The sequence below is a fragment of the Halichoerus grypus genome, chromosome 1, assembly GCF_964656455.1.
Source record: "Halichoerus grypus chromosome 1, mHalGry1.hap1.1, whole genome shotgun sequence".
Classification (NCBI taxonomy): domain Eukaryota; kingdom Metazoa; phylum Chordata; class Mammalia; order Carnivora; family Phocidae; genus Halichoerus; species Halichoerus grypus.
The window spans coordinates 215,529,773-215,545,415 of NC_135712.1; the positions used below are offsets into that span (position 1 = coordinate 215,529,773).

Genomic DNA, 15,643 nt, shown 5'->3' on the forward strand with positions numbered 1-15,643 from the left:
TGCCCTCTTGCGTCACGGGTGCGTTTCCACCGTGCGTGCGCCTCCGCGCTGGGAGATAGTCCCGGCCCCCTCCCCGCGCCCTTTGCCGCCGCCCTACCCGGGCGCCCCTGCTCCCAGGCCCCAGGCTGCACGAGGCCCCAGCCGCTTCCCGCGAGCGCGCAGGAAGACGAGCCGCGGGCCCGGCGCGGGCCGAACGGGCGGCGGCGGAGGGATCCGCGGCGGCGCCGGGCGGAGCGCGGGGCGGGGCGCGGGCGGGGCTTGGCGGGGGCGGGGCCGCGCGCGGGGCGGGGGGCGGAACATGTCTCCCGCCGCAGGAAGATGAGGCAGCGGCGGCGGCCGCGGGCGTAGCGGGCCGGACCGAGCCCAGCGACGCGGGCGGCGGGCAGCGCGAGCTCCGCACACGCCGCCTCCGCCAGCGCCCCGGCCGCGCACGGGCCCCGCGGGGCGGGCCGCACGGGAGGCCCGGGCCAGCGCCGCCGCCGCCGCCGCCCACGCGCGACCCTCGGGGGCCCGGCGCGACGCCCCTTTGTCCGGGGGGGCCGTTCATGCCGCCGCCCCCCGCGCGCTGCGGGCCCGGCCGCGCCGAGCAGGTGAGCACGCCGGGACCGCGGGGCCCCGCGGCTTTGTGCGAAGTTGGCCCGCCCCCCTCCCCCCGCCGCCGCCGCCGCCGCCGCCGCCGCGGGCCCGGGACGTTGGGGCGGGGGCGCCGTCCGGGGGTGCTTCCCCGCCGCGCCGCGGGCCGGGCGTCATTGTTCTCCAACTTTCCGCGCCGCGCCCCCCGCCCGCCGGGCCGCACTTAGCGAAACTTTGCGGCGCGGCGGGCGGGCGGGGCGGGCGGCCGGCGGCGAGGGCCCCCTCCACGGGCGCCGGAGTTTGGAGGGGGCGGGGGGAGCGTCCTTTTGTCTGGCGGGGAAGGTGCGGTGGCGCGCCCCGCGGGCGCAGGTTGAGGGCCGGGCCGGGGGGTTGGGGGGGCCGGGGCGCGAACATCTGCTCCGCGTTAGCGCGGCCCGGGGCGGCGGCGGCGTTGGGCGGCGGGCGGCCCGGCTTCAAAGGCTCCCGGGCCGCCCGCCTGCACCGGCCGTGGCGGGCGGGGTGGGGGCGGGGCGGGGTGGGGGCCCCGGGCCTCCCGGGCCCCCGGCCGCTCGCAGCGCCTCCCCCTCCGTCCGAGGCCGCTCCAGTTCCCCAGAATCCTGCGACACCCCATAAGTTTCCAGCCCCCCCCAGGTCTGCTTTGAAATCGGTTTCAACCACCCCACAAAAAAGTACGGTTTCGTACTCCTCAACAAAGTCAGTTTCACACGTCCTCCGGGGAAGAAAAGACCTGGCGGGGGAGGGGGCGCTGGGGCAGCCGTTTCACACCTCGTCCCGAGGTGGCAAACAAAGCGGGGGTTTCTCCGCTTCCGAAGCGGGGTCTCCCTCGACCCTGGAACCCCCTCCGCCCCGCAGCCGCCCGGGAAGCCCGGGACCGAAGCCGGAGGGGCTGCGCGCTCCCCTCCGCTTCCTTTCCTGGGGGGTGGGGGGAATGGGGGCCAGGCAGGTGAGCCTCCACCCGCGCTCTAGAATGGAGGCCCCTGGGGCCGTGCGGGGGAAACCCTGCTTTGGGGACACCCTCCCACCCCCGGAGCGGGAGGCAAGGGATGTTTTCAAAGTTGCTTAAAAATAATTCCCGGATACATCGTGACAATAAAACAACCTAGGGTGGTGGTGGTGGTGGTGGTTTTTTTTTTTTTTTCTCCTGCTCTGAGTTCAGTTGTTTTTTTTGTGGGGGGAGGAGGTTAAGGGTGGAGGGGAGCTTTGTAGGTAGGTCCCTGCACCGGGCACCCTCCCCATTTTCAGTGGGGAATCAGGCCGTTGTGCCTTTTTATTGAAGATTGTTTTTAGCTTTGAATTTGGGGGCGACCTGGTTTACAACACGCTGTGACAGCTGTTGGGGGGCGGGGGTCACAAAATTTCCCTTGGGATGGGGCCTGGGCTGCCCTCCCCCTTCCCTGGCGGTGGCAAGCCTGGGGGGGGGGGTTGGAAAGGAGAGATGGGAGGGGGAGAGGGGCGGGTTCTGGCGGATTGGTGATGGGACCACTCCCACCCTGCGTGCAGTTTAAAATTTGCAATCTGATTCCCTGGTGGTCTTGGAGGGAGTTTAGGGAATGTGCATTTGCGGACTCCCCCCCCCCCCATTGTTCAAACTCCCTGAGGGCTCTGGGGAGAGGTCTCCAGGGACCCAAACCAGGGAGTCCTGGCTGCCCTGCCCCCAGCCCCAGGGTCACGAAGGGGCTCATTCTGGGAAGACCCCAAGCCCTCAGGGCCGTTAGAAGGGCTTTTTAAAACAGCTCTCCCACTCCCCATCTGTCCACCTTTGCCACAGTCACTCAGACCTCTTCTTTGCTCTTCCTGTTCCCGTGTGTCCATCTCCTCCTCTGTAGGGCCGTCTCTAGGCCTGAGGTGCCCACCTTGGGCCCTGGAGAATGAACCAGCCACAGAGGATGGCGCCCGTGGGCACAGACAAGGAGCTCAGTGATCTCCTGGACTTCAGCATGGTAAGCCAGGGCCCCGCCTTCCCGGGCTCCCGCCCTGCCTCTGTGTGGGCCTGCTCCCCCAGGCTTCCTGGGACAGAAGCATCTGCCAGAAATACCCCAACAGCCAAGAGCCAGACCTCAAACTTGGCTGGGTGGAGGGTTCCCCGGTGGGAGGGGGGCTGGAGGATCTGGGGTGCGGTGGGGTGCATGGGCTATGGGCCAGCAGTGGCCTTGGCCTCCTGACCTGGAAAATGGGTGTGATCGGGGTTATTATTGCCGTGTGGGTACAAAAGAAGGAAAAAAAAAAGGCACCCAGCACCGAGACGACTGGCGTGGGGCCTGAGTGAGGCAGAGAAGCACAGTTGGTGAAGTCTACCTCCTCAGTTACTCAGCCACAGGGGGACCAGCGTGATGGGTGGTCAGGAGCGGGGTGCCGGGGCAGGTGGCCGTAGGAGATCTGGAGAGTGTGGGAATCCCTGGGCAGCACAGCCTGGAAGAAACACTCTGACCTGGCGGTAGCTGCGACTGTCACTCCCATGACTACCGTCATTCCAAGGTGGCGAGGCAGGCCCAGGCGGCACCGCCTGGCCCGACAGAGCTCCCGGGAGGGTGCTGGCTCCCGGGCATCACACAGCTCAGCTGGGCCCTTGGGAGCCGGGAGTGGCGGCCTCGGTGTGCTCATCTGTGCAGTGGGTCATCTGTCACCAGTGTCGGGTGGTCCGGGTGTCCTCTGAACCTCTGCAGCCTGCCCGTGGACACTTCCCTGAGTCCTGCTCCCACTCCTGCACCAGGAGGCACTATTTTGATTTGAAACGGGGTGGGGGAGGGTACTTTCAGTCTGAATTTCACCCTCCACCAGGACGAGGCCCAGGCCACTGAGGCCTGTCGAAAACAAAAGTCCCCAAACCGAAACGACACCAGCCATCCTGTGGAAAAACACAGCCCACGGGACAGAGGGCTCTGGCTCCGGAAGGGCCATAGTGGTATTTTTGAGCCATTTTTAAGCCCCATTTTATTTTTGCTTCCCCGGCTGAGTAACCCAGAGTGCAGCTCAGTTGTTTTTTTGTTAAACTGACAGGTCACAGACTATTGAGCTGGAACAGACTGGGGTGGGGGTGGGTGGTGGGCACAGGGTCAGACCTGGCCCCTTTGCCTCTTCTATCCAAGAGCCTTGAACCCGTCGTTCCCACACCCCTTCTGTCTGGTGGGTCCTAACGTCTCCTCCACCCCAGTTCCGAAACAGTGACCCATTTCACAGTTGAGGAAATTAAGGCCGAGGGGTAAAGTGCCCTGTGTCTTCCCTCGGGGTGAACCTGGAGCTGGATTTCCACTCCCCGTCCTTGTTGTCACAAGGAGAGAGGCCTGGTCAGGTCACTGGGCACAGACAGCCCCCGCCTCCTCCTCCGTCACTTCTCGGTCTCCTTGTAGGTGCTCCCTCCCGCCTACCCCAGAAAAACCAGGTGGATTTATGTTTTAAATTCACTTGGTCTTAGACTGAGGAAAGGTTTGAAGGGAAGTGTTTGCGGGTCCAAGTTCTTGTGCAGCAGAAGAGGTGACTGTCAGAGCAACACGAAGAAACAGCTAAGCCGTGGCGTCAGCCGCTGTCCCTGCCAGGCCCTGAGTCTCCACAGTTAGAAAGGAAGCTCCTCAGGGCACGGAGGGCACGTGGGCTCTGAGCAGTGGGGGACGCCTGCGTGGTTGGCTTTCAGTGTCCCGTGTGGTCAGGGCCCTGGGCCCATTTCACAGAAGACTGAGGCTGCAGGGTAAGGGGGGGCAGTGTCAGGGCTGACAGGGCCCAGTGCCCCTGTGGCAGACGCCACGTCAGTGCAGCCCCTGGTACCCTAGGGGACAAAACAAAGACTTGGAATGGGCCCCCCCCACCCCCAGGGGCTTGGCTGCTGACCCCCAGGCCTAGGGTCCAGTTGGTTCTGACTGTGGCTCAGCTAACCCCTCCCTCAGTGCAGGCCTCAGTTTCCCCAGTGGGGCAGGAGCCTATGTGGGAAATAGGGCCCTGGGGAGGCTGGGCCAGTTGAATGAGCACAGCCACGCCCCCGGAGGGGGTTGCAGACCCAGTGAGAACCTGCTTCCCGCCAGGCTCCACGCCTCCCATGAGCCCCTGCTGCCCCGCCCGCCAGGGCCAGCTGAGCACATGGTCTCTGTTTCTCTCCTGTGGAACGGGGCGTGGGGACAGGGCTCGTGACGCTGCCCTGAGAGCCCTGCCCATAGGCACTGTGCCCTCACCTCCTGGCTGCGCGGGGTAGGTAGGGGGCTGGGGGGGTCAGCAGCTGCCCAGTGAGCCCCTGGCCCTGACTCCGGCCACCTTTAATCACTTGGGCCCTAGATGGAGTCTAGGGCACGGACGTGTTTTGTTTTGTGTGGCAAAAGGGTTTGTTGATGTTGGGTTTTCTTGGCTAATGCTCCTAAGCTGTTTAATCCTGAGGGACTTAACACGGTGGGTTTGGGTAAACCGGGTGGGGGGGGAGGGAGGGAGGAGCAGAGGCAGCCTTTCCACACGGCGCCCAGGAGAACCACCAAGTCACCTGTTGGGGGGTGGGCACAGCCTTTCCCAGGTCCCTCCAGCTTCCTGGCGTTCTGGGCCTCAGCTTCTCCTGAGGGGCAGATGTGATGAGGGCCCCAGGCAGCCAGTGAATACAGAACCTGGCACGTGGGGGACACTTGACCCAGGTCACCCCCCTCCCATCCCAGTGACTGGGCAGAGCTGTCCTCCCCACATGCCTGCCGCTCAGGGTCAGGGGCGTGCAGGACAGGAGGGGATTCTGGCCTGGGGAAAGGCCTGTGCGCAGCTCACCCTCGCTGCTGGGCTGGGAGCGATCCTTTAACTTTTTAAAGCTGAAACTTAAGGAAAACTTTGTATTGTTTCTGAGAGCAAGTAAAGGGTTTCCAGTCCTGAAATCAGTTACTCCAGCTGCAAACAGCAGAGTTTTTATTTTTTAATATTATTTAAGTAAATTCTGCACTCACCCAGTGTGGGGCTCGAACTCACGACACCAAGATCAAGAGTTGCCTGTTCCACCGACGGAGCCGGCCGGGCGTCCTCCCAGCAGAGTGTCTAAATTCTACCAGATGTGCTATTACCGGCAGCAGGACGGACCCGCAGGCAGAGCTGGGTCCTGGCCCCCACACTCCCCTCTCTGTCTCTTCCCACAGATGTTCCCCCTGCCTGTGGCCAACGGCAAGGGCCGGCCCACCTCCCTGGCTGGTGCCCAGTTTGGAGGCTCAGGTAGGACCCCGTGGCTTGGGGCAGCGGGTGGGCTGGGAGCACCGGGTGGGGCACGGTGCTGGGGCCACTCAGAGGGGACATCAGAGGAGGACGTGCTTGGGGGCGGCACCCAGCCGAGTGGGATGGGGGTGAGGGGCCTGGGGCTGAGGGGCACATGTGAGGTGGGGACTTGAGCCTCCTGGGTCCCCATGGCCCCTGTGGGGCCCTGGGTCTCCAGTTTAAGGGGGAGGTGGAGGCCCAGGAGTTGCTGGAATCAGCCCTCACTAAGTCTTGCCCACGTTATGAGTCCGGGGAGAGGCCCGGCTCTTGGCTGTTTTTTCAGATACACGTTAGGGGAGTACCGTGCATGGGACCCAGCACTGGGATGGCTGACCATCCTGCTGAGGACACGGGGGTTCCCGGGATCTGGGGTTTTGAACATTCAAACTAGGAATGTCCTCAGCAAACCTGGATGAGTCGGTCGCCCTACCAGGCACTGAGGGCCCACGACATGGCAGGAGGAGGACAGATCTTTCTTTCCTGCTGGAGGCACGTGCCACAGGGGTTAGGCAGCAGAGTAGTAAGGAGGAGGTGGTCACAGCCGAGGTGCTCAGGGACGGTCTTCAGGGAGGTCCTGTTTGAGCAGAGACCTGAGGGGGGTTCAAAGTGAGGGGCACAGCCTGTGCAAAGGTCCTGGGGCAGGACCAGGCCTGATGTGTTAGAGGAAGAGCAAGGAGGAGCAGTGTGCCTGGAGCAGACTGAGCGGAGGGGGGAGGGGAGTGCAGGGAGGAACGAGGAAGGTCCTGCAGGGCCTTGGGGTCTCGGGAGGACTTGGGCTTTTACTCCAGGGAGGTGGGAGTCCTGGAGGGCTGTGGGCAGAGAGGGGTGCCTTGTGTACATTGGAGAGTCCAGCCTGGCTGTTGGTGGGATTTGGGGGAGCCCCTCAGGGAGACCAGGATCTTCTGCCACTCTTTGGATTTTGGCATCTTTCAGGGTCTCAGGATTGGGTGTGCGTCCTTCTGTGACTCTGGGATTTGGGGTGGAAGGTTCTTTCTTGGAGTTGTCTGTGAATTCCATTGGGGTATCCAGTGTGTTCTGGCTGGAGGAGGAGAGGTTTTCAGGGGTGCGTTGTGTTCAGGCACCCTCCACAAGGAGAGGGACATTTTGTCATGTCCCCCCCCCACCGTGCTGGCCTTCCCCTCTGCCTGAGGAAGTGGCTGCAGGGCTGGACAGAGTCCTCTCTGAGCTGTGGAAATCCCCACAGGCCATCTCGCTCCCTCCTTCTAGAAGTATCTCCCAGGACCTAGGGTGCTACCCTTTCTCTGGCTTGGGCAGAGGGTCAGGTTCTGGGGGTCTCCTTGGTGGAGATGGCAGAGGCATGCCCTTGTCTCCCGCTGGGCCTCTGCCCCAGGCTGTCTTCCCTCTTCCGGTGTCCACTTGGGACCAGCAGCCCCGAGTCATCGAAGCCGCAGCTCCTAGGGGAGGTGCCCCTCCAAGCTGCCCACTTCTGGCCCTGCCCTGACCACTTTGGATGGGGACAGGGTGTGGTGGTTCCAGCCTGGGAGACCCCCGTCCTGGGTATGCAGCCAGGGGCCCCTCACCCAGTTCAGTTCAAGCCGTTACCACCAGCTTGAGCCTGGTGTGGCTGGGGACGTGGGACCGGGAACCCTAAGACCGGAGCAAAAGGGCCCGTCCTCGCTGCCACTCCAGGCACGAGACTCTGCCGCCGGCATGAGGTGGCGTGACCGTGAGCCTCAGTTTCTTCATTTGTAAAAGGGCGTGTGCCAGCGGCCAGGTGAGTCAGCGAGGCCGGGGGTGTGAGTGCTTTGTAAACTGGAGGTGTGGGCGTGTCTCGGTGCAGCCCTCCTGGCCCTGCCCTCAGACCTGGGAGCCTCAGGACCTGGGCTTGGCCAGAACCCCAGGGTGCTCCCTGCTCTGAGCTCACTTCTCCATCTTCTTCCTGGTGGGGCTGGAGACACCGGGAAGGGGGCAGGTTGCTGGTCTGTTGGCAGGTGGGCCCGGGGAAGGTCCGCCCCCGTCAGAGCGAGGCAGCTCACCCTCCTTCAGCTGGTCGTGCGTGCTTGCCAGGGGCTCCCAGATGCTCGTGGGCCCCGCCAGCCTCGCGCCTCCTCGGGGCCGGTCCACCTTGTGCATCCTGGTCTGGTGGACCTTCACGTCACCTAAGTCAGCCTGTGCCCTTGGGTCCGTTCTGTTAGCAAGTGGGCGGCGGCTCTGAAGGTCAGTGCGTGGAAGGGCTGCTTGAGAAGTGGTGGCAGAGGGACGTGAACCACTTGAGGGGGTGGGGAGGTCTTCTGGTTCGTATCTGGATCGGAGAACCCTCAAGAGGAGAACGCGTCCCCATCCCCTCTCTCTTGGGAGACCATGAGGCACAGAGCCGCGTGACAGCGCATCATCTGCTGGAAACCGCAGGGTCCGAGGCCGCCCCGGACACCAGGAAGAGCGTACGGATGGGGCAAAGGACACCTGTTTATCATTTCTGGGCAGCTTTCTTGTTAGCAGAATTGTGAAAGTAACACGTGCTTAGGGTGACACTCCTACACTCGGGGACTGTCGAAGACCGCGCCAGCACCGGCCGGGGCAGGTGTCCCGTGGAGGTGGACTGCCCACGAGCGTGCCCCTCCGGCCCGGCCCCTTCTCCAGCACAGGTCTTCAAACTTCCCCTCCCACTTTATGGGTGACAAGGAATATGCCGTTCCAGGGAGCATTTATGACACTCGTGATGTGTGGTCACCTTTTCAGAAGCTCATCGGCCATGAGTTCTTTTTTGATGAGTTTTCCATTACTGTCTTGAGCCCCCGCCCCCCGCCCCTCTTTGGAGTTGATCAGTTTCTTCGGAATCATTATAGACAGACGGGCAGTTAGAACTGCACACCCGTAGCATGGGAGCCGACCTTGGTACCACCCAGGCGTGATCAGTGTGAGTGCGGGGGTGGGCGGCTGTCTGCACACTTCTAGCCTGCATGGAGCGCCATCAGCCCACCGCCACAGTTCAGACGCAGAGCTGTTATCGCTGCCCGCTACCTCGTAGTCATACCCACCCGACTCCCTTCACCCCTGGCGGCCACAGACTATTCTCCAGCTCTGGTTTTGTGATGTTGAGAATGTCAGGAGTACGTGAAACCACGTGAGATTGTGTAGCCTTCTGAGATTGGCTTTTCTCACTGAGCAGAATTCCCTGGACACCCGTCCAGGTTGTTGGCTGTATCCGCCGTATCGTAGTTTTTCTTTGCTGCCCAATGAGCTTTTAACAACGGCAACACTAATACTTATCGACCACGATTTACTTCAATATTTGTTGAGCGCTGTATTCCAGGCACCAAGCCTGGATCATTTGAGTCCTTAGTCCTCACGGGTTGGTGAAATAAGCAAGATTATCGTTCTCGTTGCACTTACGGTGAGTTTAGTAACCATCCCAAGTAACTCCCTGGTGCTGCTTTCCTGTGGTGTCCTTTATCCCTATTCTCTAGTGCTCTTATTGATTTGTAAGAACTCTTTGCATAGGAAGGATGTTAGTCTTTTGTGAGCTATGTTGCAGTTTATTTCCTAACTTTATAACTTGTTAACAGTGTTTTTTGATTGGTCTCAGTGTTTTACACATTAAATTTGTGTGTTGTCAGATCTTTCCATTTATGGCGTTCTAGCCTTGGTGCCATTTCTGAGAAATCCTTAGGAATCAGATGACACTGTTCATTCAGCAGTGGGGGTCTCGAAAGCCCTTGCTTCTTGCTGCATCAGGCTGAGGAGTGAGGAGGGTATGGGAAAAGATGCAGGAGGGCAGAGGAGCATAGATTGGTTGGTGGTCCTTGGCCGAGCAGAGCCACGAGAAAGAAGCAGGAGGTAGAGAATCTTGACCGTGAAGTGGTCACGGGCTCACAGCAGTTCCCAGCCTAGTGCACACGTTGGGCTCACCCGTGGGACTACACCTGAGCTCTGTTGGAAAGGCTGGGAGGGGGTCTGTAATAGCTTCCGGGTGATTCTGGGGGGTGCCTGTCCTCCGTAGAAGCACGTGTCCGTGAGAGGCCACACCCCCTTTATGAAAACAGACTGCATGCTGGTCACAGTGAAAACTTCTAACGTAAGAGAAGAAAAAGATTCAAGTATAAGCTGTGTCCCATGAGAAAAGTGCAGTAAAACTAGAAAAGAGCAAAGAGTAGAACGAAATAAAAAGCCTGACTATCTGGAAATGTCAGAATTCTGTTTATGCACCTCTTGGGTTAAAGCATTAACGCAGCCCGGCGGAGGGGACCGAGACCGTTGGAGCCGAGAGGTGCGGGCCGAGCTGTGCGTGGAGCTGTGCTTGGGGGAGGATCGTGCGTGCCCGGACAGGTAGCTCCGGGAAGGAGTGCGTCCGCGCTAGGGAACCGGAGAGCAGCTGAGTCGTGCCTGGGAGTCACGCCCGGGATGCGCCTTGGCGTCGGTTTGGAGGGCGCTTCCTCAGGTGCCAGGTGGCCGTGAACTTCTGTGTCCTCCTCTCATCTTTCTGTCTCTTCCTGCCTCAGTGCGCCTGGTGGTAGTTGCCAGCGCTTTGCGGTGTGTCCCGGTCTTGCCCCCACTGTGCTTTTGCAGGGCCCCCCACACACATTGAGACAACGCGGTTCTGTGTCCTGATCTTGGGGAGGCTCACACCACGGCCCTGCCCCAAAGGGAAGCCCTGTTGGGATGTGTTAGAGCATCGACTTCATAGCTGACTTTGAGAAGGAACCATCCGTCTACACTGCAGTTTCCTGAGGTCAGAACCCGGTTTTTCCCCCGTCTGTTCAGGTTCTCTCTCTCGACCTGTACAGCTTTGAGGAGAAACTTCAGAAACTGACGTATGGGACACTTGGCTCTTCTACGGTTCTGTTTTGTTCTGTCCCGCCTTCTCCGGTGAGGGTGGTCTAGGTATTCTAGAAGTTTCCATGCCATGGTTTGGGGACCTTGTTCGTCCTGCTTGCCTCCTGACATCCCTGTTGGTGCTCTTCCCTTGGTTTGGTTTTCTGGCTGACCAGTCCAGCCATCCTCAGGCCCCTCACCTGCCGCATCCCAGTGCAGACGCCGTGTGCCTTTTTGCAGTGGCCGGCGTTTCTAGAAACGCAGGCGTGTGCTCCTGGGCTTGTCGGGCTCGTCAGCAGGACTGGGCCTGATGCGGGTGGTCGCCTGGAGGTCCATCCTCCCGTAGGTGTGTGTTTATCACAGTTGGGGCGCTTTCCTCTGGTCCCACGTGACGTCCACAGTGAGCGTGGTCTTGACTTTCCTTCTCCACGTCCTGGTACTGTCCCCAGGTGCGGTCTGTGCCCCGCGTCAGCCGCCAGGCAGATCGGCCCGCTCCGGCCCCGCGCTTTGCCCACGGTCCTTAGTCGCGTGGGCAGGGGCTTCTGTCAGCGATCTCTGAGTGAGACCCATCCCTGGTGCTGGGGGAGCCGGCCCACCTCCCCGTTTGCATTCGAGCCCCTTTTTCCTGCAGTGATTCCTGTTGAGATTTTGTTGGTGCCTCGTCAGCTCCGGGGTGTCTGAGGGGAAAACCCTCACTTGGGACACAGGGTGACGTGGCTGGCGTGGCCTTCAGCAGCTTCCAGAGTCGCGCCTGTCCCCGTTTGTCAGGACGCAGAGTCCACGCCTCGGTTCGGAGTCTAGTGGCGTTTTCTTTCAGTTCTTTGTCCTTGATTCAGCTGCCTCTGATCTCTTACTGATTTTTCTTCCGAGGAACGGGCGTCACTGTCAGACTGACGTTCTCCGTCGCACTGCTCTTCTCTCCCCGACTTCTCCCAGACCTGTGGCTGGTTGGCCTGTGTTTGACTTCGGACTGTGGGCCGGCGCGCTCGTCGACCTCCCATTTGGGGCCTGGTGTCGCTGGTCACACTTTTCTGTTGGGGTTGCATTCTGCAGGGTCCGGTGGCCATAGTTACACGGACTTCTATTATTTTTTAGAAATATTTGATACTTTCTTTTAAAAAACGTTCCTGTTGAGTCAAGTTCCTTTGGAGAGTTCTGATTTCCAGGCTGGGGGCGAGCGTCTGTCCCCCGTCTCATATCGAGGTCCTCGGTGCAGAGTCCGGGTGCGGCTGGAGCCCTGGCCCCGTTGGGAAGACCCAGAGCCTCCCGCCCTCGCCACGGCAGGGCCCGCTCTGCTGCCGCACACGTGCCCTTGAGGTGCAGCGGGGCGTGGGGCCGTGGGGTCTGTGCCTGCCGCACGACCGTATTCCCATTTTAGTGTGTTCCGTGTCAGGGACCAAGAGCAGCGCCCCTTTCTCCGCGAGCATGTCTGTGGGTCTCTGCGTCTGCCCCCCAGGGCTCGTGCATGGCGGGAGGACTGGGTTCTGGGGCTCCTGGGGCTCAGGTCAGTGGGGTTGTCTCTCTCGGTCCAGCCTGTCCTCAGTGAAGGCTCGCCCCTCGGGCTGGGACTTGGATGCGGGCCTTCCAGCTGCTCCTCACTGTGTCGCATGGTGCGTCTGCGCGGCGGCGGGTGCGTGGCCTCCCAAGCTCGGCCGGAGCTGTGTTCTGCCGGTGCCAGGCTCGCAGAGTGCGGGACGCTGACTGCTGACTTCGTGGTTTGGATGACGTGTGGGAGCCTCCCGTTTCTGGCTTTTCCAACCCCAAGGGGAAACCAGACGTCCCTTTCCTGCAGGAAAGCACAGGGATGAGCCTCTCCGCCACCCTGCTGACTGGCATAATTGATCGCCCCTCGTAGAAAACGTGGTTTCTCTTTGTGAGAATCTGGGCCCAGTGGTTACTGGGGGGCCCTGAGCAGGTGACCTCACCTCTCCCCACGGCTGCTGCAAGGATTCGGTGGGCGCAGCTCGCCGACCCGAGCGCTCTCCCGGTCTCCGCGTGGTGGTGTCTCAGCGGCCACCCACGCCCGGCGGTCCACAGCGACCCTCCAGCAAGCCGGCGTGGGCGGTGCTCCCCACGGCCTCTGGGAGGTCTCCTGGCCCACCCGCCTCCCGTCTCGCGCTCCGGCCGAGCTGAGCCGTGCACCCTCGTCCATCCTGGACGTCAGGAGCACGTGTGTGCGCCTCTCTCATCCCCTTCTTTGCGTTTTCGTTCATTTTTGCCGGCGGGCTGTACGGGTCCGCGGCTCAGACGTGCGCCGTCAGCTCCACGCAGGGTGTGGTTTCAGGCTGGGTCTCGCTGTGCGCTGTCCCGGTTGTCGCGGAGCGCTGTCCGTCTCCACCACGTGGGTGGCCCGGAGCGCCCTTCCCACATGGCTGCTGCCCTTCAAAGTCTCCTGTGGATTTCTGGGGTTGCCGCTCTGCTTGTTTTTTCCTGCTTTCTCGCCTTTTCTGTCTGAAATCTCTTCTACTTCAGAAGCCCCCAGGCTCCTTAATACCTTGAGGGTGCTGGGTGGCTGCTGCCTCAGATGGTCTTTTGCTGGGATAAACCCTAAGTCCGGAATCCCGGTTCATCTTTGGCGTCCCACGTGTGTTTCTGTCTTCTGTCTGTTCTTGCAGAGAGACCCCAGGTTGGCTTCTGAGCTCATATTGGGGGGCAGGTTCTCCCATCCCCACACTCAGCTACCACACGGGTCCCCTTGAGCCTGAAGCAGGACGAGGGTCTTCCTGAAATTTGCGGGGGCGGGGGGCAGCTTCTGTAGTTGGGTGGGCCCCGTTTCTCTGAATTACCACGTGTTTGTGGGACCCACCTTACACGAGGCCGGCTGCCATCAGGGAAGCCCCAGGGTTGTTGCGTAGGAGCAAAGTCCCAGGTTTGGGGGTCCTCCTGCTCTTAGAAAGGGTGGGGTGTGGCCTCTACTTACTTCCTCTTCTGTCTCCAGTCTGCTTGCGCTCAGGTCATGCGGGGACCCCTGCTTTCCTGCCCCCACACTTGGGCGGATGTAGCGAGGGCTCCGGGCCTGTCCGTCACCTGCATCTGGCTTGCGTGCTGCTGGTCTCACATCCTACCGGCGACATTCTCTAACCCACTTCTGATCCTTTTCAGAACAAGGTGGGGAGGGGGCTGTTCTGGCCCCGGCCAACCCTGGGAACTTACTAAATTTGAAGTTATGCAGACCAGAAAAGGAAGCATTCTTGGGTGTGAACAGAAGGCAGAGGATAAAGCAGAGGGGTGGGAATATGGAGGCTGAGTGAGCCTGGGTTCAGGCCTGCATGCCCCTTGCAGGTCCCCCCCCAGTTTTGAAATGATACAGGAATTTAAAAGTTGACCCCCGGGGCACCTGGGTGGCTCAGTCGGTTGAGCGTCTGACTCTTGGTTTGAGCTCAGGTCATGATCTCAGGGTCGTGGGATCGAGCCCCATGTCAGGTTCCATGAAGTCTGCTCCATATTCTCTCTCTTTTCTCTCCCCTCGAATAAATAAATTAAAAAAAAAAAAAGTTAACCCCCAAGATCCCAGGAAGAGAGGCCTCCCCTGTGGGAGCCCACAGCCCCAGCCGAGGAAGGGCTGCCCCCAAATCCAAACTGGTGTCGATCTCGCTCCTCCACGAGCCCCCGGGGCCGCATCTAGGGGGGGCTGCCTGACGAGCCCGGCAGTTTGGGGGGATTTCGTTGTGAGAGGGAGAGCTGACTGGCTTAGTGTCGTCGCCGCCTGATAAACTGCAGGAAGAACAGAGTTCTGTGAGCGCTTCCAGGTAGTTCTCGGACGTTGTTGGTTTTAGATGCCGTCGCCGTCACCTGAGTGTGGTGTTGCTGTTGTTACTGTTTCAGTCGTTGGGTTCTGGGGCCGCATTGTCCGTCACTGCAGCCACGAGCCACGTATAGTCATCTGAGTTCACGTGTATTAAAAGTCCCGCAGGTTCCTTCCAGCCATCATGCTGGCCACGTTGGTGATGAGCAGCCACCCGAGGCCGGGAGAGGGCAGGCAGACGGGGCGGGTGCTGTGCAAGTGCTCTCGGACGCAGGTTCATTAGTGGCTGGTGCAGCCACGGAGTGAGGCGTGGACGTTGCTGAGGCTGTTTGCAGGGGCCAGCCCTGCGTGGGCAACACTGGGAATACACAGAGGACCCCAGGCTCAGAGGGGACGGCCAGGCGACTTCCCTGAAGGAGGGTGAAGAATCTGCGGTGTGGGGACCGGCAGGGCAGAACTCGGGCGGGCGTGTAGGTGGGGGTCCGCTCATGGGTTGGGGCTGGCGAGGGATGAGCTGGCGGAAGGAGGGTGGTGGAGAGGGATCTGGTCTCTGCCCTGAGGGCCGTGGGGAGCTGCGGGGGCTGCTGGTGGGGCAGAGCCAGGTTTTGCTTCGGAAAGCTCCATCGAGCTCCCTGGGCCTGGCGGTGGGCAGGAGACCCCGGGTGGCGGGGTGCGGGGGGGGGAGCGCTGCTGCAGGATGAGCCAGGGATGTGGCGGAGGGGACAGGGAAGGCAGGCTCTGACCTGCGGGCAGCGGGAGGGAGGGAGAGCGGACAGCTCTGGGGGTCTAGCCTGGGCACCTGGGTGAGGGAGCACTCACAGAGCCGGGCTCGGGACCACCTGGGTTTTGCCTGCCCCACACCGTAACCCCGGCCCTGGTACCCACGTCTGTCGGTGGGGCTTCTTCCCACAGAGTAACCGGCTTCGGGAATCTTCCTCCTACTGGGGTTGGCTGAGCTTCTGCACAGAGGGCCAGCGACCTCTCTGTTCTGTCTCTGCAGGAACAAACGGGCCTGGTCACACGTCAATAACACTCGATTTAGAAAGCAGGAGGCGTGGGGGTGGTGATGGGGGGCTGGCTTCGTATCTGGGCTGCAGTTTGCCCACCCAGGCCCAGGGCAGTCCAGCACGCGACGGGCCGGTGTCTGCTGGGGGCCTGTCCGAGCCCAGCCCCCAGGGCCGCGGGGGAGGGGGCTTGGCGGGCACCAGGTCTCGCTGAGGGCCAGTGGTGCCGCCCACTCTGCAGCCCAGGCCTCCATCCCCATGGCCCCCTGGGCAGGTGGGTGGCTTCCTTCCCCCCAGCTCCAGCTGGTGCTGGAGCTCCAACCTGTGG

At 61.5% G+C, this 15,643-nt stretch overlaps 1 protein-coding gene across 15 annotated transcripts in view; it reads left to right on the forward strand.

Moving 5' to 3' along the window:
- The first annotated feature begins 308 nt into the window (after positions 1-308).
- Positions 309-15,643, forward strand: part of TCF3 (transcription factor 3) — a 32,876-nt gene continuing 17,541 nt past the window's right edge. For 8 of the 15 annotated variants that reach the window (XR_013442366.1, XR_013442365.1, XR_013442363.1 and 5 more), the window contains exons 1-3: positions 309-590; positions 2,421-2,534; positions 5,682-5,754. Coding sequence is in view for 10 of the 15 variants with exons in the window: in XM_078058100.1 (XP_077914226.1) it covers positions 2,463-2,534; positions 5,682-5,754 (145 nt within the window). In the remaining 5 variants the exon portion in view is untranslated. The remainder of the gene's footprint in view (positions 591-2,420; positions 2,535-5,681; positions 5,755-15,643) is intronic. The other 7 variants (XR_013442360.1, XM_078058130.1, XM_078058125.1 and 4 more) reach the window with 4 other exon arrangements.